The following is a 23,396-nucleotide window of genomic DNA, read 5'->3' as shown; positions in this document are numbered from 1 at the left end:
TCATGATCCCAGGGTCATGGAATCGAGCCCCACATCAGGCTCTGTGCTGAGAATGGAGCCTTCTTGGGATTCTCTCTCTCTCTCTCTCTCTCTCTCTCTCTCTCTCTTTTTCTCTCTCTCTCTCTCTCTCCCCCCCTTTCTCCCTCTCCCCCACCTTCATGCTTTCTATCTAAAAAAAATGCTATATACAAATCATGGCAAAAATTTGTATACAATGATGTTAAGTTGATAATGATCTCATAATTTTAAAAATAGGACTGTATAAGATTAAATATCATATTTATTTATCATTTAAAAAATTGTTTAATGTTAAATTAACATGCCAAATTAAATGTTAAATAACTAAACATTTTACTTAAATAACAGCATTAAATTAAATGTTAAATATTACATTATCAATAACAATACCTTTTACACATTTCAGTTATTTGACAAATACTAATCTAGTCTCAGCACACTATGTATTTCATATCACATTGGATTTTATTTTTTTTAAGTGTTTATATATTTATTTTGAGAGACAAAGAGCCCATCTGAGAGAGCATGAGCAGGGGAGAGGCAGATAGAGAGGGAGAGAGAGAATCCCAACCAGGCTCCAAGCTGCCAGAACAGAGCCTGGCATGGGGCTCTATCTCAAGAACCATAAGATCATGACCTAAGCTGAAGTCAAGAGTCAGGCACTTAACCGACTGAGTCAGCCAGGTGCCCCCATTGCATTTTAACATGATAGGTTAAGTATTAATAATTCACATGGAGGGGGCCCATGGGTGGTTCTGTTAGTTGAGCAACTGACTTCGGTTCAGGTCATGATCTCACAGTTTGTGAGCTCGAGTCTCACACTGGGGTCTCTGCTGTCAGCACAGAGTCTGCTTCAGATCTTCTGTCCCCCTGTCTTTCTGCTCCTACCCAGCTCATGTTCTCTCTCACTCTCAAAAACAAATAAACATTAAAAAAAACTAAAAACAAAAATTCACGTGGATAAGTCAAATTTCTCCCAACACTGCCGTTGTGATTGAAAACAAAGTTTCACAAATAGTGCTAAATAAAATGGGGGTTATATTAGCGAGAAGTTCTATTAGAACAACCACATAAGCTCAGTAATACCCACTCCTTTTGAGGACCATCAGTATTATCAAGAAAGTAATTTACACACTATAATACAGGAGTTATTTTGAATGGAGATTTCTATATAGGTATAGTCTGAAGTAGAATCAGGGTAGCCTCATTTAAAAAACAAAGAGAAAAATGTAATTTAAAAGAGGCATGTATTTTTTGGTAAGTGTATATGGACTTGATAAAATAAAAGCAACTATGACTACTGTAGAGAAAAATCCCCTTTTTTGCTGTACAGTCATTTTATTTCAAGACAATTACTACGGAAAATTTATCATTCTATAGGATAACAAGAAGGTCTAGATCCTTTGAAATTCTTTGTCCTCTTAGTTTTACAAAATACCAACGTATACAAAGTTGAATTAGAAATGCTATAATGCTGAATCCTAAACTCTCTGGAAATTTATAAAAATGTGGTTAATTTAGAAATAGTTTATTTTAAAAAACTTATCCATAATGCACTTGAAAACATTTACATTGTGGCTGTAGTTTGTAAATTCTACTTTAAAGTACTGAAATTGATATTAGGCTTTTATTTGTAAAAATACAATAGTAGTTAGAGAAACATTAAAAGTATACTCTTTAATTTTAGATGATACTATAAATAACTTGAGTTCAGAGCACTGAAATATAAAAATTATGTCAGAATAACTATGTTCTATGGAGACAACCAATAATTGTAAAAATAAAACTACCAAAATTTTGTTCCAAATAGTTTGCCAGTTGGTATACAGTATTTAATTACTTTTGTGAGCACAGTTGGGTATTATTTTTCACTGTCATTATATTTTCATGGCAAACAAGAAAAAGTGACAAGCTAAAGAAAACTCATCCAGATATGATTCGCCGACAGGTCTCACCTGACTCCAACATGCAAATAACTAAGACTGTTAAAAACATAGCTTAAAGTAACACTATTCCAATGCCTTTACCTTTAATTTTTAAATTACCCAACATGTAAAAAAGTGACGTGAAGAAAGCCACAAATGCTAGTTAGAAATACTTATTTGCCAAAACATGAATTTAGTATATGTTTTAAAGATACTAAATTATGAAGTGAATTTCAAAAAAGTTTACTCTGTTGAGTATAATGGAGATAATACATTTTATTTTTTTATGTCTCTTTAAATTCACTTTTGCTTTGTTGGGGCCAATATCAACACATGAATTATTCTGTCTGTTTGGATCTTACATACTTCAGAACTTCCTTGTTAAAAGGAAATATTTACATTTTCATTGTTCTTTAAGAATATACTAATTTATAGAAAACTGAAAATTATATAAGACCACAAATAAATCAATAGTAAGAAATAATAGAAATCTGAGTCTGTTAAGGCTCAGTTACTTTAAAAAACAGAAATTATACGAATAATACAATATTAGGTAATAAAAATATTTTAAATGATCTGAGTGTATTTAAGTGAGGAACCCAAATGCAAATGTCAGCAAAAATAATATTAAAAATTCCAACCATATTTTTAGTGTCCATAGTCTAGGGAATTTAATGTACCCATATGTGTTTATTTAAGTGTATGTGAGAAAAGAACCAGACAGTTTTAAGCAGCTGAGTTTCTTAATGGTCACATAAAAATAACTTTTTTCTTTATATTAACAAAACCAGGTTGATCTAAAGTTGACCACATGGCTAATTATAATGAAGTGTAGTACACAAAATGACATTAGGTACAATCTTACCATTTAATGCTAATTTTTAACTGATCATAATATTCAAAATGTATACTCCTTACATCTATACATAGTATTTAAAATTATATTGCCTAAAAGCTATTGCATTTTAAAGTCAGAATCTCAGGTAGGTAAATTTTATATACATCTAAATCCTATTGGTAAGAGTTGCAGCTTTTGATTTAAGCATAAAATATCACTCCTTTTTGTAACAACCATTAATAAAGGCTAAGCCTTTGAGAGATTTAAGAAAAGTCAGACTTCATGTCTACCCATTTTTACTTTAAAAGTAAAAAGACGTGATAGGAAAATTTGACCTACTTTTTTCCCCTTGTTCTGTTAGTTTTGAGTCTGGCTGGTAGCCACTTATTAACCTATTTTCTATTTTAGGCAAAATTGCTTTCCATGAAAATGGTTTCAGAAACTTAAAAAATCCCTATCTATATCAAAGGAACTTGTCTCATTATATCTTCAATGCCATTAAATGATGGCAGAGCTGTCTAATTTGATATGTAAGTAACCAAAGGACTAATGGGAAAATATATTAGAGGAAACTACCCACAACTCTATATGGAAACGTTTCATTATTTCTGGTAAGCTTTCTTTAGGCCACATCATAGAATTGACCCTTTAGTGAATTAATGAAAGTCACAAACACCTGGTGTATATGGAACTTTGAGGGCAAGTTAGATATTGAAAAATAAGTTAAAATTCCTTAATAGATGGTGTTATTTGGTGTAACAGAAACAACCATGCTCTTTGGGCTTGAAAGGACTTTTCAGTAAAAAACAAACCAAAATACTGTTAGTTTACTCCTTATCTGCACATCTTAATTTTCAAACAAAAATTCACCCTATCAGGGCTCCTGGGGTAGCTCAGTTGGTTAAGTGTCTCACTCTTGATGTTGGTTCACATCATGGTCTCATGGTTCGTGGGATTGAGCTGTGAGTTGGGCTCTGCGCTGATGGTGCAAAGCCTACTTGGGATTCTCTCTCCTCTCTCTTTGCCCCTTGCCTGCTCTCTCTCTCTCTGTATCTCTCTCAAAAATAAATAAACTTAAAAAGAAAATTAAAAAAATGACCCTATAGTATGGAAAGTTTTTTTAATATAGAAGATAATACCAGAAAGAATGTTTCCTGGGTTAAGAGTGATCCCAACAAAGCAAAAGTAAAGACTCATATATAAAAATTAAGATCTTTTGGGAATTATTTAGTATCTGTTAAAATGAAGTTAGTATTAATTGTCTGCTTCTGTGGAGTGAAGTCCTGGTCCTCGTGTCCGCATCTCTTTACAGTTTTGTGTAGACTATCTGGAGGCTGTGTTTATACATAAAAGACTCATTTTTAATTAAATAAATGAACCATGAAAACCAGGCTAAAAGTTGGCATTTGGCATTTGAAAATGGAAAAAAAATTAAAGGTTGCAAGGGAAGGAAGAAAAAGGGAGTATGTTGTTGAAAATGAGGCAGACTTTTTACATGTTTAGTTCATTTACACCAGTTCCATTTTATACTACACAGAAATTGAGGAGCTGAAAGTGTGTTACAAATTAGTGTGATTTCAGAAGACAGAAAATAGAATACTAAACAGGATAATATGGCATTTTGCTTACATGTTCATTCCGGGCATTCCAGGGCCACCTAAAGCATTCAGTGGGGGTCTCATTGCACCTCCATAGTTCTGTAATGATAACCAAGGGTCAGACTACCACAAAACAAAAAAACAAAACCAAAGAGGAGGGGGGAAAGAAAGGAGAGCAGGTTAATGATTTCCCTACATCACTCCTGATTGGATAAGGCCTGTGCAATTCTTTCTCTGAAGGGTCCACTCTTGTACTATTGCTTCTATTTTAACAATTACTTTGCTCTGTGTCTTTTAAAAACTACATGACTACGTAAGATCATTGGGGCATGTTAAATGATTAAGGTACAACTGCAATTATAACATTCAACATATCTTTATTAAAGTCCTAATATCTGTATAGCAGTGAATGTTTACAAATGAAACATTTTATAAATCCAAAACTCTACTTTTGAAGAAAAGACTTAGTTAACATGTTTGAAATTGTCAGACCCAGAACAATTACATAAAATCTGAAGGAAAAAAAACAGACTGGTGAACCCAACAAGAAAGTTGAATGCAAACTATTTCTGCTTACAAAATAATACATCCTATAGAGAAATGCACTAATACAAACATGTACAACAATATATGAAAACTAAAGTATGTATACATGAATCATATCACTCAATAGGCTTCTGTCAATTTCTCTTATGTATATTCAAAGGAGAAAAACATTTTAATGTTTTAACATGCATATCATAGTAGCTTACTTTAGTTTCCATTAGGGCCAAAAGATTTATTTTAACATTCTTACATTAATATATTTTGACACTATCAACTGCTTTCATGCTTGGCTTTCTCACAGCACTTTATCTCCAACCTTTCTGACTACTCTTTTTCAATTTCCTTTTCTGGCTCCTTTTATTTTGCACTATTTAAAAGTTGCTTTTCTCCAAGTTCTAGCCGTAGCATTCCTTTAAATAAATACACACTTACAGGTAATTTTATCTGGTACCATTAGTTCAACAATGATTTAGGAATCCCAAATGTGTTAAATTTTGTCATGATATCTCTCCTAAACTCCTGAAAACTCCTATATTGAACTTCATTTGGACTGTTTCTAACTGGATACCACTTCATGTTCAACATATCTAAAAGTAAACTCAATGTTCTCTTCTCACAACTGCATTCTTTCTACTGTTTCTTCAGTCAGTTCTGTGGCATCACCTGCTGTACAACAGTCTAGGCTAAGAACCTCTGGGAGCTCAATTATGTCTCTTCCTTTTATTTCAATTCCCGAATCCAGGCAGTTACCAAAGTGTATTGAATCCACCTGTGAAATAGTTCTTGAAATAGTGCTTTCCTTCATATCACTAATCTTTGTCATTTACTGAGACTAATGTACTGTCTTCATTGGTCTCTCTGACTTAGCCTTTCCCCTCTCCCAATTTATTCTTCATGCTGCCTCCAGAACTATGCTTCTAAGGGTGCCTGGGTGGTTCAGTCAGTTAAGCGGCCAACTTCAGCTCAGGTCATGATCTCGTGGTCTGTGAGTTCAAGCCCCGCGTCGGGCTCTGTACTGACAGCTCAGAGTCTGGAGCCTGCTTCAGATTCTGTGTCTCCCTCTCTCTGCCCAACCCGCCCCCCCCACCTCCCACCTGCTCACATGCATGCGCTCTTTCTCTCAAAAATAAATAAACATTAAAAAACATTAAAACTCATTCCTATTTATGTCACTTAAGAGCCATGATGACCCACACTGCCTATCAAATGTTTATTCCTTAGCATGGCTCTATCATGGTATTTGCAGATCAGCCCTAGCCTGTATTTCCTGTATTCATTTCCTATTATCTTCACCTTCTTCCCCTACTCCCAACTATACCCTCCAGCCTACTGGATTTCTTGTAGTTCAGAAACACGCAATACACTTTTACACTCATGGTAACTCCTAGCATGGGCTTTTGTGTAATAGGTACTAAGATGACAAGGAAATACTCAATGAGACTGTTAACTCCAGAGAGTAAACCACAGTGTATAAATGACCTAGTTACATGTTCTTCTCATTGTTTATTACCTTTTAATTTCAAGAAATCTTACTTAAACATCCCAATTGTAAGTGCTATGGGACAGAAAGGTTTCTATCCAGACTTGAGTCATTAGTTAAAATGATAGTCATTTCCCTTAACCTCTGGACCAAGCATGGCCGTGGCACCAGCAATATTAGCAAGAAGTCTGAGAAGAAAGTTAGCCATTGGAAATAAAATCTGGATGGTAAAGTATAATAGAAATGCTTCAAAAGAAAAGTATCCCTTCATTTTTGGTCTTAGAAGATCTATTTCATTTTATCAAGGGAAACATTAGTTTTCTTTATCACTCTGGATATAGAAAGATATTGGTTTGAATGTCTGTTCCCACTGCCCCATTTCCTCTGCCCCTCTTTCTATATGTGTGATCATGGGCCAATACTTGTCCCAATTGTCCACTCAGCCTTAATTTCCTTATCATGTCTTCTAAAAGCTTGTTGGAAGACAAAACAAAATCATCTAAAACAGCTATCATAGTGCTCGGTACATTAAAAGCATGACACCACATGCTCAAACACTGTAGCTGCTCTTGCTTGTCGCCATTAATAAGGGACCAACTTAAATGAGCCCTCTTCTCATCAGCTTCTCTTGAGCCCTCAACTGTAACAGAATTATATGCTTGTTTGTGTAATGATTCCCTGACAGAGTATGCATATTTCTTTTCTAGATTTTTTTTCTACTATATGATAGTTTTTCTTTATGTATTTGTGTCTCCTAGTAAACAATAAGTACCTTGAAGGTAGAATCTGTTTTATTCATCTTGGTTTATCCAGTGCTCAAGTATCACAGGAAATGAGTAAGAAATTATCCAATAAATAATTTGATAGATTTACAAAATATTTTCATTTTGTGAATAATCTGAAGCAAAAGAAAACAGGAAGATAAGAAAGAATAACAACTGGCTTTTCAAGTGGTATCAACAAAGGCAGAATGGTAAGAGCTAATTTAGAATCACTGAATTTTAAAGCGGATGGCAGCTATACAATTCCATCTGGTTTAATCTCTTTCCCAATGCAATGTTCCTGACAAAATGGCTGTTCAGATTCTGCTTGGAAAGTTTATAAAGAGTTTCTCCATGATTGGGTAGTTTACTTTCTAGAAAGTTCTTCCCTTTACTGAGCTGAATTCTACCTCCTATCTTAAATTTGAAAATAAAGAAAAAGTTAACTCTCTTTACATGACAACTTACTATGTATTCCCATCTCACTATTTCTCCACTCCAGCCAGGTATTTGATTTGGAAATCATGGTATGTTCCTACCTGTATACAACTCATTTATCCTTCAGATTTCTGGAGGAACTAGAACTAACTATACAGTCTTGGCAAATTTTTCTGTTAGTCATATGGAACCTGGTGAGCATAAGAACACAGACAAGCTAAGTATATCTTATTACAAAAGCAAGTAGAAAAATGTCTTCAGATATGGTATTAAGATATTTTTCTTAACTGTATATATTATCCCTGAACTTAAATTTAAAATAGGTAAAGTCAGGGCGGGGGGCGGGGGGGCGCCTGGGTGACTCAGTCGGTTAAGCATCTGACTTCGGCTCAGGTCATGATCTCACGGCTTGTGAGTTCAAGCCCCGCATCAGGCTGTGTGCTGACAGCTCGGAGCCTGGAGCCTGCTTCTGATTCTGTCTCCCTGTCTCTCTGCTCCTCCCCTGTTCATGCTCTGTCTCTCCCTCTATCTCAGAAATAAAAATAAAACACTAAAAAAATAAAAAAATTAAAAAAATAAAATAGGTAAAGGGGTGGGAAAAATATGTCAAGATTTAGAGCTGATGTTATTTCTTCATTCATGTGATAAACATTAAGCACATGTTTACTATAATGTAGGTGTGTTCTGCCTAAATCAGCCTTATCTAAGAATCCTTAGATTATATACATTTCTTTGTTTTAGGAATTCAATTGTTCTAACAGATAACTACTGTCCTTCTCCATTATACTTATCTTAAGCTCAAAATATTATGGAAATGAGATCTACAATAAAAAAAATTGTATTTTATGTTTGTGTAAAAGACTAGAAACAATATTACAGAGACTATTTTCATAATTCAACTAGAAAAAAGCAGATGCATTCTGTTCTTGGGTAGCATCTGTATGGTTAAATACCTGCTATGAGAATTGTTTTTCTCATTATCTTTCAAGAAACACAGATAACTTTTACAAACCTCATAGTTTATAATGCCTATGTTTCATATGTCAGGTGTTATAGATAAGTATCTCAAAAGAATCCTTCATTCCAAATTATGTTACCTCACATTTTACCTATTCTGCCACTGATATTAATAGGATTCCTTTTCATTCAAGTAATGGCATGTATAAATAATTTCCTTTAACCATTGACACTCTGTATACTGTGATTTAAAGACGTTAATGTAGGTAGTTCTTGTTTCTGAAGTAAATTCAAAGCAAAACATTTTATCTACCTCAAACTATGAAGATATAAATAGCAAGGATATTAATCCAAATGGCAGAAATAAACTACTCTGATTTTGAAAATACAAAGAAAGAATTCACACTTACATGATAAACTTGGGTATTAAAACTCATCAATAAGAGATTACATACCAGAAATCTACTCATTTACTTTTTTATTATAATTTACTTATAACACAAAACACATAAACAGCTAGGTATTTATAAAACATAAAGACCAGTATGCTTTCTATTTCTGCATTTCCAAATGAGATCTAAGTGCGCATATAACTTAAGTAACCATTGTTTCATCTTTCAAACACTGCAAAACTGACCCTTAAATCAGACTCTAGTTTTTAAAAGTATTGAAAATATTGGTTTGGGAGGACAAAAGTTTAAAGAGCCGCTAGTTTAAAAATCAGTGAACTGAATGAAGAACGGTAACTAAATTACAGGCACCACATTTTTATGTATATTTAAATGTATCTAGGGGCGCCTGGGTGGCTCAGTTGGTTTAGTGTCCGACTTCAGCTTAGGTCATGATCTCATGCTTCATGAGTTTGAGCCCCTTGTCAGGTTCTGTGCTGACAGTGCAGAGCCTGGAAACTGCTTCAGATTCTGTGTCTCCTTCTCTCTGTCCCTCCCCTACTTGTTCTCTATCTCTGTCTCTCTCTCAAAAATAAATAGACATTAAAATAAATGTATCTATTATGAAATTTTGGGGAGAAAATCCTTCAATTTCTGTATAGTTAAACTGGCTTAGTTCATTAAAAACTAAAATATATATTGAGTCAATGAAATATCCTGTAGATCTTATGAATTCTAATTGATATTAATAGCTTCTGATGGTTGATCACATACATCATCAACCCTAACATGAATAGACATAGGGGAAAATGATTTAAATATCTAAATCAGTTTTATAAGATCTTAAGAAAATACTAGGAAATAAATGAGACTAAATAAATAATTTCTTTCTGAGGGTGTCAAAAATTTACATATTAGGTTTTATTTTTTTAATGAAATATAGTATCTTTGAAAATTTTGGTTATATGGTCTTTGTGTTTCAATACACTTATATATATATAATTATATATATATATATAATTATGTACATGTATATAATACATGTATATATATACATGTATTATACATATAATACATATAATACATGTATATATATAACTGTGTGTATATATATATAATTGTATGTATATATGTGTGTATATATATATACATATATATTTATACATATATATATAATTGTATGTATATATATACATATGTGTGTGTGTGTGTATATATATATATACCTATATAATTATAATGTTGGTTGGAAACTCCTAGGTCTAACTCATTATCTCAGTGTTAGATTCTTGATTTTCTGACTCCTTTGGGCACACAACAAAATATTAATTTTTAAAAAGTAGATACATAAAACAAGTTCCTAAAACTGTCACTTATAAAGCTATTCTTGGAAAGAATAAAGAAAATAAATTAATTCACTCTTTTAGCCAGTATTATGACATACTAACCTCTGACCCATCAGATAGAAATTTAAAATTCTGGATTTAGGGCTAGCTTCCTTGAAACATAACATTATAACATTAATTTCTACTTCATGCAGTTTTCCCAAGAGAGACAAAAGGATGTTTTACCAAAAATAACTGATATTCTATAACACCGTATTTTAAAAAAATATATGTCACCAACAGGTAGGACAGATTCAAACTCATATTGTGTACTTCAGAGAAATTTTGATAGAGAAGAAGGCTAACATCTGATATACACTGATAGGATTACACTTGTTCACTAACACCCATTTTAATGTTTATTTCTAAATAGCTATTATGTTCATTTTCTATGAATATGAATATAATAAATTGCCAATGGCATTCTTTAAGAGACTTCTAGAAATATATTTTATGCTGCTTATTCTATTTAATAGCTTAGCTCAATTGCATTTTATTTAACTTATATGCTTATCTTTTATAATAATTATTACAATATTTTTATATTTCCTCAGCATAGTTAACAAAAAGGTAATTAATAGTTATTTTTTATAATAATTACTTTATTGTATTTCTACATATTTTTTCAAATGTACTAAAGGCATATGTGATAGCACTCTTAAAATATGGTTTGTTGTCACATCATTTTGGACATGTCACAGATATTCTGTTCCTCAAGAACCTAATAATTATATCAAGCCTTTAATGCATATAATAAAAGCCAGCAAATGATATAGTGTGTTTATAGAAGATTAAGGCAAAAAACTCAGCATCTAGCTTTTTGTGCTGATTATTTACCTGTGGTCCTAAGGGCACCATTCCTCTTGGAGGAGTCATTCTCTGCATTGGCCCACCCATATTTGGATGTCCTTTAAAAAAAAAAAAAAAGGTATGAAGATACTAGCATAGTAATGAGCATGAGTGCTAAACCAGGAGCCAGTAGCCTCCTCTCTGCTTGACATTAAATCTTACTTAGTAAGGGACTGGGTTATTGACATCATCTCATCTTGGCTTCCATGGCTACTTTTTTGCCTCTTACTGCTGCTTGCCTACACTCCATTCACTGAGATTAAATTCTTCTTCCTAGTCTGTACTGAAATACATCTCTCTCATATGATTTGCTCCTTTTACCTTGGAACAGTGTATTAGAGCCATACCTATCTGTGGTACCTAAACATCTCTGTTGGAAGGACCGAATTATTGATTTGTTAAAATAATCAAGCTACTGTTGCTTAGCATTTTCTTTCCTCCTGCTCATCTTTCAGATGGACTAACCTATCTGAAAAAGGCAGAAGATATCATATGTGATGTAATCATTTAAATTTCCATTTGTTAGAAGTTATATAAAAGGTTTTAAAAGTTATTAGTTAAAATATGGATTTTGGATATTTAATTACTATTTCTTTTATTATTACTACCCTCACTATCATGCATAATTGTGAGAGTAAGCTGAAAATACAAGTCATTTGGCTATGTTACCTGCAAAAATGCAACTGGGATAATTATAGAACATATATACAAATAAGACTGTCCTTAAAAAAAAAGGATTTCCTTTGAGATTCTGCATGTCAATTTCACTTTTTTACTTTAAAGTAATCACCTTGTTGTCGAGTTGGGTCCATTCCACTTGGAAGTAATGGCTGACTTCCTGGGACACCACCAAGTGCCTAGCATATTTTGTAAAAGAAAACAAAAAGAAATGTTGTAAATAATTATAAAATACACACTTTAACAATTCTTTTTTAAAATTCCTATAATTATAGAATCCATTTGAATATTTTGCAAGATTTCTTATATTTCACATTAATTTATAAATTTTATAGCTCTATATCCCTATATAAGTTCTTAGTTCTAAAAAGATTCTACCTTGCCCAATTTTGTGGTAAATAAAGTAAGTACTTCTTGGGAACAAATATCTAGGCAAAAATTGCCCTATTTCTTCCTGAGAAGTATTATGCCTTTCCCCAAAATTAATTTACTAAGGGTACGAAAATAACTGATTTCGCTTCTTGAATGTAATCTCTCTACATTCTACAGATTATTTTACTCATTTGAAATTATAATAGCAGCAGGACTAAAATACCAAGGGGCCAATGAATTTTTTTGGGGGGGGGTACATTTTCCCTAAGAAGCTATTTAGAAAAATAATACTCTACAGTTAAGTTCAAATAATTTGGCCGAATGGAAAAAAGAGAACTAGAACTGAAAAATGTGGAGAGATTAACAGACAGGGTTTATTTTATGAAAGGTGTGCTACTGGATATATACTGAATCAAAAGTTTATAACAGTTGTCTGAGCAGCACTTAGAGCTGGGCCAAACTGTACATGATTCAAATTTTCTGATCCTATGAAGTATACGTGTATTCATTCATATGTACACGTAAGCCTGATAATTGGCAAGAATTTCTATAAAGGTCCACTAATTTAACCTAGAGCAGAATAAATCTTGTCTAATTAGTTAAAATTTTCAAAAGAAATTCAACATCAAAAAAAATAAATATCTGATCAGAACTGTTTTCTTAATTGTTATCACTTGGGATACAGTAGAGAGCTGCCATTTCTTAAGCCATTTTTGAAATTCTTTCAATTTTATTTTCTTACAAGCGTACCGAATATATATGCTACCATATACCCTGTTCTCTGCTTACCTTACTAGCCTAATTTCTTGCCACTACCACACTTGCTAACTTCCAGCCATAGAAAACTTCCTTCAGTTTTTTTCAATTCATGCATTTAATCAATAATACCTAAATGCCAACCATTAAAAACAAAACAAAAGTAAACTAAAACGAAACAATCTCTCTTCTCAAGAAGCTCAATAAAGGGTGACCCTTGCTGACATATTTCAGATCTCAGTTTAGGGATCACTTCCTAACAAAATTCTTCCATTTAACCCCATCATGGTATAAGTTCTCCATTTGCTTTAAGATAACATATATGTATTTTTTTAATTTTCAAATTTACAGAAACAGTACAAAGGATTCCCATATATTCTGACACCAATTGCCCAACTGTTAACATTTCCCCACATCTGCCCCATCACCCTTTCTCTTTCTCTCTATACACTTGTTATCCTCACTCTTTTTCAGAACTGTGTTGAGAGTAAGCTACAGACATTATGCCTCATCACCTCTAAGTACTGCTGAGTATAGTTCTCTAAACAAGGATATTTCTGTACATAACCATAACACAACTTTCCAAGACAGGAAATCCACATTGATATAACACTACCATCCAAGCCACAGATCTCAATCAAATTTTGCCATTTGTCTCAGCAATGTTCCTTTTTACTTTCTGTGGCCAGGATCTCATGGACCACATGCTGCATTTAACTGTCATATTTCTTCACCCTCTCCCAAGCAAGAATTATTCCTTAGTCTCTGTCATGTTAACAGTTCTAGAGAATGGATCTTAAATTCTATGGGATGATCTTCTGATGCCTCTTCATGCTCCAGACTTTGGTCCTATTTTCTTAAAAGGAATACTGCAGCAATGATGCTGTGCTCTTCTCAGTGAAACTCATCAGAGGCACATCATGCTTACTCATCCCATTACTGGGATGTTAACCTTTCTCATCTAATCTTGTCAGTGTCTCCCAGGTTTGTACACCATAAGGTCATTACTTTTACTCTTTGTAATTGATTAATTTTAGTGTTAGAGCTATTCCAAGATTGTCAGCATCCCATTCATCATCAATAGTTTATCAACCCACCAGCATCCACTGACAACTCCTAAGTACTAGGATAGTTGCCAAATGGAGATATTCCATGTCTATCATTCTTTCTATGCTGTTTAATTGGCATATACTGTAAGGAACAGCTCTTTCTTTTCTTTCTTTCTTTGTGTCTTTCTTTCTTTCTTTTCTTTTTCTTCCTATTTTACTCAATGGTTGTAATATATTACTATCATCACTTATTTTAATATTCAAGATTTGCCCAGTGTTCAAATATTCAAGATGGCTCTGGTGATCTTTTGACACAATCTCATCATATTTTGAGCATTTTCTTCCTGGCACAAGATGGTTCAAGTTCATCTCATATTTTTTCTAGCCTAGCTCTGAAATCAGACCTTACTTCAAAGGGCCCAGGGCCCTGATTCTTTCTAGTGGAGGACAACATGTAGACATCAAGATCTGAGATCTCAGAGTGCTTGTTGTAACTTTGGTACATTGCCTTTTGGCTCTGCCAGTAGATGCTGCACTCAAAAATCTATGTGTGTATGTACACACATTTATATGCACACATATATACATCTCTAACTCCATATCTGTGTGTATGTGGTACACACATACCATAAATTCATATTCTCCAACACCAAGTCAACAGCTCCAATTCCAATGTAAAACCTCAGGATTATATTTAATCTTCTTCATTTTTATGTTCAAATGTTTTCTCTAACAGTGGGAAACCAGGCTTTCATTGTCTTCAATATCTTTTTTTTTTTTTTTTTTTTTGCTCAAAGTATTTATTTGCTCAGTATAACAGATCCCCCAACTATAACAACCATTTCTTTTTTTGTCACCTCTGGGCCACTCCTTCCTTCCTCCCTGAATGTCTTAGCATATGGGGGAGGTAAGGGCTTGTTATACGCGTAAAAAAATTTTTTTTTTAATGTTTATTTATTTTTGAGAGAGTGAGAGACAGGGACAGAGACAGGGAGAGAGAGAATTCCAAGTAGGCTCCGCTCTGGCAGCTCAAAGCCTGATGTGGGTTTCGAACCCACAAACCATGAGATCATGACCTGAGCTGAAATCAAGAATTGGACATTTAACTGACTGAGCCACCCAGGCGCCCCTTATGTGCCTTTATAGGATTTTATACTTTACTTTCATAGAACTTAAATACAATCATGGCTCATTTTTCTTTCTGTATCTCCAAAAGACTGTAAACTCTGAGGAAGTGTAGAACCTATCTGTGCCTTCTGGTTCAGAGAAGTATTTACTGAAGGACTAAAAGAAATAAAGTTTAGATTGGGCAATTTTAGGAATCATCAGTGATAAAATCCTAAGAATGAAACTGATTTCAAAGAGAAGAAAGAAGATCAACAATATAATTCTTTAAAAATACTAAGGAGAGGGAGGCCTGGATGGCTCAATTGGTTAAGCATCCCACTTCAACTCAGGTCATGATCTCATGGCTGATAAGTTCAAGCCCCGCATTGGGCTCTGTGCTGACAGCTCAGGGCCGGGAACCTGCTTCAGATTCTGTGTCTCCCTCTCTCTCTGCCCCTCCCCCATTCACACTTTGTCTCTCTGTCTCTCCCTCTCTCTCTCTCAAAAATAAACATTTAAAAAATTTTAAAAAAATACCAAGGAGAGGTAGGAAAGAAAACTGAAACTGAATAGGTATGAAATTAGAAAGTGGACTAAGACCAAAATTCCAGAATGCACAAGGTAAGTTTTAAAAAGGCAGAAGTAGTCAACACTGTCAAAAGTTATGTAAAAAATGAATTTGGAACACTGAAAATATGTGACTAATTAGCATTATCTTCAATTGTGAGTCTGGAATTCTTGCTTTTTTTTAGGTCCCCAAATGGTTATACTCTGGACTTTGATTTCTGAATTTCTAAATCTCATTAAAGGCATCATGTTTTAGCCCTGGAAACCATTTTCTTCAAAATTTTACTTTTTGTTGTTTATCTTAGAATATCAGAATAGTTGACAAGTCTTTTAGTTTCTATTCATCACTTAAAAATACAGATAATTTCGATCAATATCAAGTTGTCTTTCAAAATGAGTGTCCTTTTCCTAAATTTAACTCTTTAGTCATCAGTGTTTGTCTTTTGTTAAGTCAGATTTCTAACTTTTAAAATATTTTTATCAGTTCTGGGATTACCAGATGATGGTTTTGGGTATAAACAAGACCATAATTGTTACATTTCTTAAAACTTTAATATCAGGAAAAATAAATTTATACATTTTGGGGTTGATATTATTTTCATATTTTCTACCATGCTAATTACATTCTATTAGGACTTGTTTAACTAGTCACAAATTTTGGCACACAGTCTTTGTTCTATAAAAGATCTTCACTCTGATAGAGAAAATAACACTAATGATAAGGATGCTTAATAATAACAAACAGTATCAATATACACTTGCGGTTCTTTATATTTATTATTTAACTCAATGCTTACAACATCTCATGAAGTTATTATTATTAATCCTTCCTGATGAGAAGAAACAGATTTAATACAGGAGTCTTCCCTTATCTATGGTTTCACTTTCTGTAGTTTTAGTTACCATGGTCTACCTTGGTCCTGAAACAGAAGAGCAGCCTAAAAGCTATGCCACAGTGACCACGTCATTCACCTCACATCATCTCATCATGTAGGCATGTGATCATCTCACATCATCATAAAAAAAGTGAGTACAGTACAATAAGATATTTTGAGAGAGTGTACCACATGCATAAAACTTTTACCATTTTTATACTTGTTACATTTTATTATTATTGTTGTTATACAACTCTACTTAATTTATAAATTAAACTTTATCATAGGTATGTTTGCATAGGAAGAAATCATAGTATGTAAACAATTAGGTACTATCCGTGGTTCTCACGCATCTACTGGGGATCTTGGAAGATATCCTTTATAGATAAGGGAGCACCACTATGCGTAAATAATTTGTTAATTTGTTGATGGTTATACTACTGTTAAGTAGCAGAGCCAAGGCTTCAAATCAGGTCAACATACTCCAAAAGTTCTAAATATAGGCCTTAACTCCTAGGATTTAAAATAAATGAAATAATACGAAATTTCACTTAAATAGAAACAATTAAATGGAAGAATTTCTTGCTTCATAAAAAAATTAGTTTACAAAGGATTCATTACATGATTCCAGTGGTAAACCCCACAAGGAACTTAAGATTCTGGTACATATTTCCTTGAATATCATTACATATACTGTCTACTCATAGAGACTAGATGCTCACTGATGATTTTAAAAACGGTGAATTTATCAAGGCTTTTATGATATAATTTACTTAATAATTTTGAACTACAACATTTTTTTTTTAATTTTTTTTTCAACGTTTTTTATTTATTTTTGGGACAGAGAGAGACAGAGCATGAACGGGGGAGGGGCAGAGAGAGAGGGAGACACAGAATCGGAAACAGGCTCCAGGCTCCGAGCCATCAGCCCAGAGCCTGACACGGGGCTCGAACTCACGGACCGCGAGATCGTGACCTGGCTGAAGTCGGACGCTTAACCGACTGCGCCACCCAGGCGCCCCTGAACTACAACATTTTTAATAGGCCCCCTCAATTATATGAAATGAAGTAAAATCATATAATTAAGAAAGTTTAAAAGTAAAAAGGATTTTAAAAATACTTGAGTCTATTCTCATTTTACTGCTAAGAAAATTAAGACCCATAAAGGTTAAATGACTCGCTCGAAGTCATGCGTTTCTGGGCATTGGTGGCATTTGGACCTAAGATGATTGACACAACTGAGGTCCTTTCAACAACACCATGGTCATTTTTTTTTCCTGGAAAAAGGCACTATCAGTAGAAAAGATATCAAAATAAAGAAATGTTACATTCAGTATAGAAAGATATTCGTCGGGGCGCCTGGGTGGCGCAGTCGGTTAAGCGTCCGACTTCAGCCAGGTCACGATATCGCGGTCGGTGAGTTCGAGCCCCGCGTCAGGCTCTGGGCTGATGGCTCGGAGCCTGGAGCCTGTTTCCGATTCTGTGTCTCCCTCTCTCTCTGCCCCTCCCCCGTTCATGCTCTGTTTCTCTCTGTCCCAAAAATAAATAAAAAACGTTGAAAAAAAAAATTTAAAAAAAAAAAAAAAAAAAAAAAAAAAAAAGAAAGATATTCGTCTTCAAAGCACAATTCATGGGGCACCTGGGTGCCTCAGTTGGTTAAGCATCTGACTTCGGCTCAGGTCATGATCTCATGGTTTGTGGCTTTGAGCCCCATCTCACGCTCTACCCTGGCAGTGCAGAGCCTGCTAAGGATTCTGTCTCTCTCTCCCTGGCCCTCCCCTGCTCACTCTGTCTCTCACAATAAATAAATAAATGAGAAAAAATAGAGTGCATGCAAGTAGGAGAGAGGGGCAGAGAGAGAGACAGAGAGAATCTCAAGAGACATAGAGAATCTCCATGCTCAGTGTGGGGCTTGATCCCACAACTTGAGCCAAAATCAGTTGGAGATATGTAGGTGCCCTCTTTTTTCTATGTATTAACCACTGCAAATACACTATCCAATATACAGCCCTTTGCTACATGCAGCCAGTTAAATTAAAATTAATAAAGTTTTAAAAAGTTCCATTGGGCAGCACTGCATTAGGATGCCAACTCCACAGTAAGAGGGATTCTCATTAGTTTGTTGATGTTTGCCCACAAGTCAAATGGTGTCTGGCACATACTAAACCTAAACGAATATCTGTTGAATGACTGAATCTTTTTTAATGTTTATTTCTTTTGAGAGAGAGAGAGAACAGGGGAGGGGCAGAGAGAGAGGGAGAGAGAGAGAAACCCCAGCAGGCTGCAAGCTGTCAGTGCAGACCCTGACGCCAGGCTCGATCTCACCAATCCTGAGATTGTGACCTGAGCCAAAATCAAGTCAGGCGCTTAGGGGCTCCTGGGCAGCTCAGTCAGTTGGGTGTCCAACTTTGGCTCATGTCATGATCTCATGGTTCATGAGTTCGAGCCCCATGTCGGGCTCTGTGCTGACAGCTCAGAGCCTGGAGCCTGCTTCAGATTCTGTGTCTCCCTCTCTCTGCCCCTCCCCTGTTCATGCTCTCTCTCTCTCTCTCTCTCTCTCACCAAACAAATAAACATTTAAAAAAATTTAAAAAAAAAAGTCGGGTGCTTAAATGACTGAGCCACCCAGGTGCCCCTGAATATTTCTGAGAGATGTCATATAGTCCAAAGAAGTTTCTAATCAAATACATGGCAATGCACTTTTTGTATTGGTTTATGTCTAAAAAGGGAGTATCTGTGATAAAAATGTTATAAGATAATAAGATGTTTTGGCAAAAGAAGTAATTATTATACCAAAAATCTCTATATACCTGTAACTTAAATTAAGTAAGACTGCACAGCATTTGCTATGTAAAGTTTTCTTGGTTTGGGAAGGAGAATGAAGTTTATTTTGTTCCAGACATTTTAAATTTGTTAATTTCCTGTGTCTTACAAAGATAGGAATTGGAAAGGGTATATATCTCAGGATACACTCATAATTCTAAGTTATAAGGAAAATAGGTTTTTAAATGTGTTTCAATGGATTTCAAATAATAATTTAAATACATTAATAGTGTAATTATCATAGCAACAAAGAAATAAGATCTCAATGACAGAAAGGAATATTTTGAACTGGCCAAAAAAAGTATACTTTATTAATCACTGATTTATATTATACAGGTGCAACATTTAATTTTTATAGCTAAAGATTTACTATGGCCATCCTTACAATTGCAGCTAGAAGACTACTATTATTTACTCAAGGTAGAACATACTTTGCCTTAATGCAGCTGAGGTCTTTCTTATGTTCTTACACTAATATCATTAAACAAAAGTAGGATTTTGTATATGGAAAATTTTACCAAGACAAAACTATTGGAAAAAGCCATGCTAAATGGCATTTATCCTGAAAATAGAACATAAAGTGCATTTTAAAATATAGATACCTTGTTATACAGGAAACGTAAAATTTATTTTCAGTATCTGAGAAAACATCCCAACAATTTTTTTCTGTTCAAATGCCTGTTGATAGTTTCTCTATGAAAAGTGATGAAGAAAAGTCTTTTTTTTAAAGATTTGCCTATCCTTAGCATATATTATGTTTTTCTTTTCATCATGTAAGAACTATATATTCAATATTAATGGAGAATAATCTTATGTATTGAATAACTAAAAGAATAAAACATCTATACTTTTATCTATGTACAAAATTAACTAGTAATATCTTCTAATCACAAATGAAATACTTTTTCAATGCAAACTTTAAAAATGAAGAAATAGGGGCACCTGGGTGGCTCAGTCAGTTAAGCATCTGACTTCAGCTCAGGTCATGATCTTGCAGTCTGTGAGTTCAACTCCCATGTTGGGCTCTGTGTGGACAGCTCAGAGCCTGGAGCCTGCTTTAGTTTCTGTCTGTCTCCCTTTGCCCCTTCCCCGCTCACTCTCTGTCTGTCTGTCTCTCTCTCTCAAAAATAAATAAATATTAAAAAAATTTGTTTAAATAAAAATATGCAGAAATAAACAAAGAAAGCAGTCATAATTCTATTATCCAGAAATAAAGGACATATCTTGATAATCTTTGACAAATATGTGTGTGTGTGTGTGTGTGTGTGTGTGTGTGTGTGTGTGTATGTGTCTGTGTGTGATGAGTGGGGGAAACTGAGTTTGTATAGTGATAAAGAAAAGGTGATATACTACATGACCTTTATGACTTCTTTACAGTTGGTAACAGATCATTAACATTTTATCATATCAATAAATGTAATTCTATAATATGGTTTTTAATAGCTGCATATTATTTTACCATTTGGATATACCATAATTTAACTATTCATCTGCTAATGGAGAAATATCTTTGAGACTTTCAGTAGAATAAATAGTCAGATGCACTGTGTTTTTAGAATACCAAATCAGCTTTGGAATATAAAATGGTCAACAGCATTAACTATGTCACATACCTGTTTACAGAGTTTCAGGAATGGTCAAAAATAGAGTATAAACTCAAAATTCTATAGGATCAATAAATCAATAGTTTATGCTCGGTATCACTCATAAACAGTCTCTGTATTCTGGCTGCCTTGGTTTCCTCAGCACAGTGTTCAATAAACATTGTGAATTTTTCTGGTTAAATGTTTTACCTAAGAGAAGGATAAAGACTTGTTCTATTCCAGGTTACAGATGCTTCAACACCAATGATCTCTTCTGATGGTTGAACCAATTCCAATGTAAAACTGTATAGTCAAATATACTTTTGGACTTAATTTCTATGTTTCATATGTTTTAATATGTATTTATTCTTTACAACATTGAATGTGCTTATCATTTTACTTTTCTACCATCATTTTATTATTATTATTTAAAAAATTTTTCTTAAAGTTTATTTGTTTGAGAGAGCCAGAGAGTGAGCAGGGGAGAGGCAGCTAGAGAGGAAAAGAGACAGAACACCAAGCAGGGTCCACACTGCCAGTGCAGAGTCTAATGAGGGGCTCGAACTCATGAACCGCAAGATCATGACATGAGCCAAAACCAAGAGTTAGACACTTAACCAACTGAGCCACCAGGTGCCCCACTTTTCTTCCATCATTTTAGAGACCATTACCCCTTCTTGTATTTTTTTTTCTTTTGGCAGAGTGATATTATAACAAGTTCCAAATACCCTGTGCTATAAATATATATACAGTATAAACCGTTGTGAAGTTACTTGAGAACCATTAAAACCATCTTAGGAGAATTCAAGTGAAAATCTACAGTCTAGAGGCACCTGGCTGGCTCATTTGGTGGGGTGTGTGACTCTTGATCTTGGGCTTGTGGGTTTGAGGCCCGTGTTAGGTGTAGAGATTGCTTAAAAATAAAATCTTAAAAAAAATCTACAGTCTAATCATTAGAAGTTATAAATTCTGAAGAATCTGTTTATTAAAGGAATATCTTTTACATATTCAAAATGACTAGCCAACACCATTGAAGAGTATTTCACTTTTTATTTTCTTAGATATAATCTATCAATAAAACAAATTTTAATTAGTTTATGATCATTTTAAATGAAGATGAAATAAAAAACATATTTGTGTTGTTTTTATATGCAACATTCCAATTAATCACCAAATATGGTTTTTCTGATTCTACGTTAATGACTATGTAAAGAAATTGAAGAAACATTCTGTTGCTTGGAAAGGTCATGCTCCTAACTAGGTTCAACATTTTGTAAAACATTATGTTTACACTATTGACACAATTAATTTGCTCAGAAAATTCTTTTTAAAATAGTATAAATGTAAAATCATAAATTTGGAAGATAGATGTTTGAATTAATAAAGTTTAACTATATAAATGTGGGGGGGGGATGAGTAGACAAAAAAGAGCCACTCAGATATGAGTACAATTATTTTAAAAAACACTTAGGTAAAGACTTTAAGATTCTTGAGGAAAAAGAGCCTGTATGATAATTCTTTATTATCTTTAAATTTTTAAAACATTTTAATAAATCCAAAAGCATTCTATACTTGTTCTTAAAAACAAATTCAGTCTAGGTTTACAATTCCACAACTTATTCCTCTTTCACAAAGTATGTTTTTCATTATATAAGTCTCTGTACATATGGAACCTAGCATTGTATGTTAGACATGGCAGGCATTTCAACAATGTCAAATGGATGCGAAAGCAATAATCCCTTAAGAATTTCATCATTGATACAGAATATATGAAGTCAAAATTTCTGATAACATACTTGGTACAAGAAATTCACGTTTCCCTAATTCACATTTTCAGGAACCTCTTAGATCTATATAACATACAAAGCTATGGATGGGATGTCTGAAACATTATGAAGACCCCAATGAAAGATACAACGTTCCATCCTTTAGAAGGAAATTTAAAAGATTCGGGCACCTATATAAGGGGATTTGACTGTCAATATACATAGGTTCACCCACAGAGAAAATAAAATCTCCATATGTTAGAACACTTGGCATCTGTGCACTTCCTTTTCCTATTTCATGCTGTGTTTCCCTGGCCCTATGTACTGAATGCAGATTCAGTCTGAAGGAAAAAACTCCTCCAGCTGCTAATGTGAGGCCTCCCAGCACTATAACCATGAGATCATCCAGCACCACTGCCTGCTTCAAATTCTCCCTCGGGGGTGGATGTGGGTGCTGGCACTCCTTGCTGTGCACTAAAAGCAGAAAAAAAACAGCAAACTGGGATACTTCAAGGACACAGCATAATTTCAGTAAGAGTTAGTAGAGGAGAAGCAGAAATTTGTTGCTATGAAATATGTTAGTAAGCACAACTTTGTTGTATTTTTGGTCAGAAAGGAAGTGGAGACAGAAAGAGA

General features: G+C 34.0%; 1 protein-coding gene across 9 annotated transcripts in view; it reads right to left on the bottom strand.

Moving 5' to 3' along the window:
• The window catches only part of SSBP2 (single stranded DNA binding protein 2), a 304,408-nt gene that overhangs the window by 46,125 nt on the left and 234,887 nt on the right, over positions 1-23,396 (bottom strand). For 7 of the 9 annotated variants that reach the window (XM_058728082.1, XM_058728030.1, XM_058728011.1 and 4 more), the window contains 3 exons: positions 11,975-12,041; positions 11,173-11,243; positions 4,411-4,502 (listed from right to left, as the gene is read on the bottom strand). In XM_058728082.1, the coding sequence (XP_058584065.1) occupies positions 4,411-4,502; positions 11,173-11,243; positions 11,975-12,041 (230 nt within the window). The remainder of the gene's footprint in view (positions 1-4,410; positions 4,503-11,172; positions 11,244-11,974; positions 12,042-23,396) is intronic. The other 2 variants (XM_058728038.1, XM_058728019.1) reach the window with 1 other exon arrangement.

The sequence above is a fragment of the Neofelis nebulosa genome, chromosome 1, assembly GCF_028018385.1.
Source record: "Neofelis nebulosa isolate mNeoNeb1 chromosome 1, mNeoNeb1.pri, whole genome shotgun sequence".
NCBI classification, from domain to species: Eukaryota; Metazoa; Chordata; class Mammalia; order Carnivora; family Felidae; genus Neofelis; species Neofelis nebulosa.
Note: the sequence above shows the minus strand (reverse complement) of the source record. Positions and strands in the feature narration are given on the sequence as shown.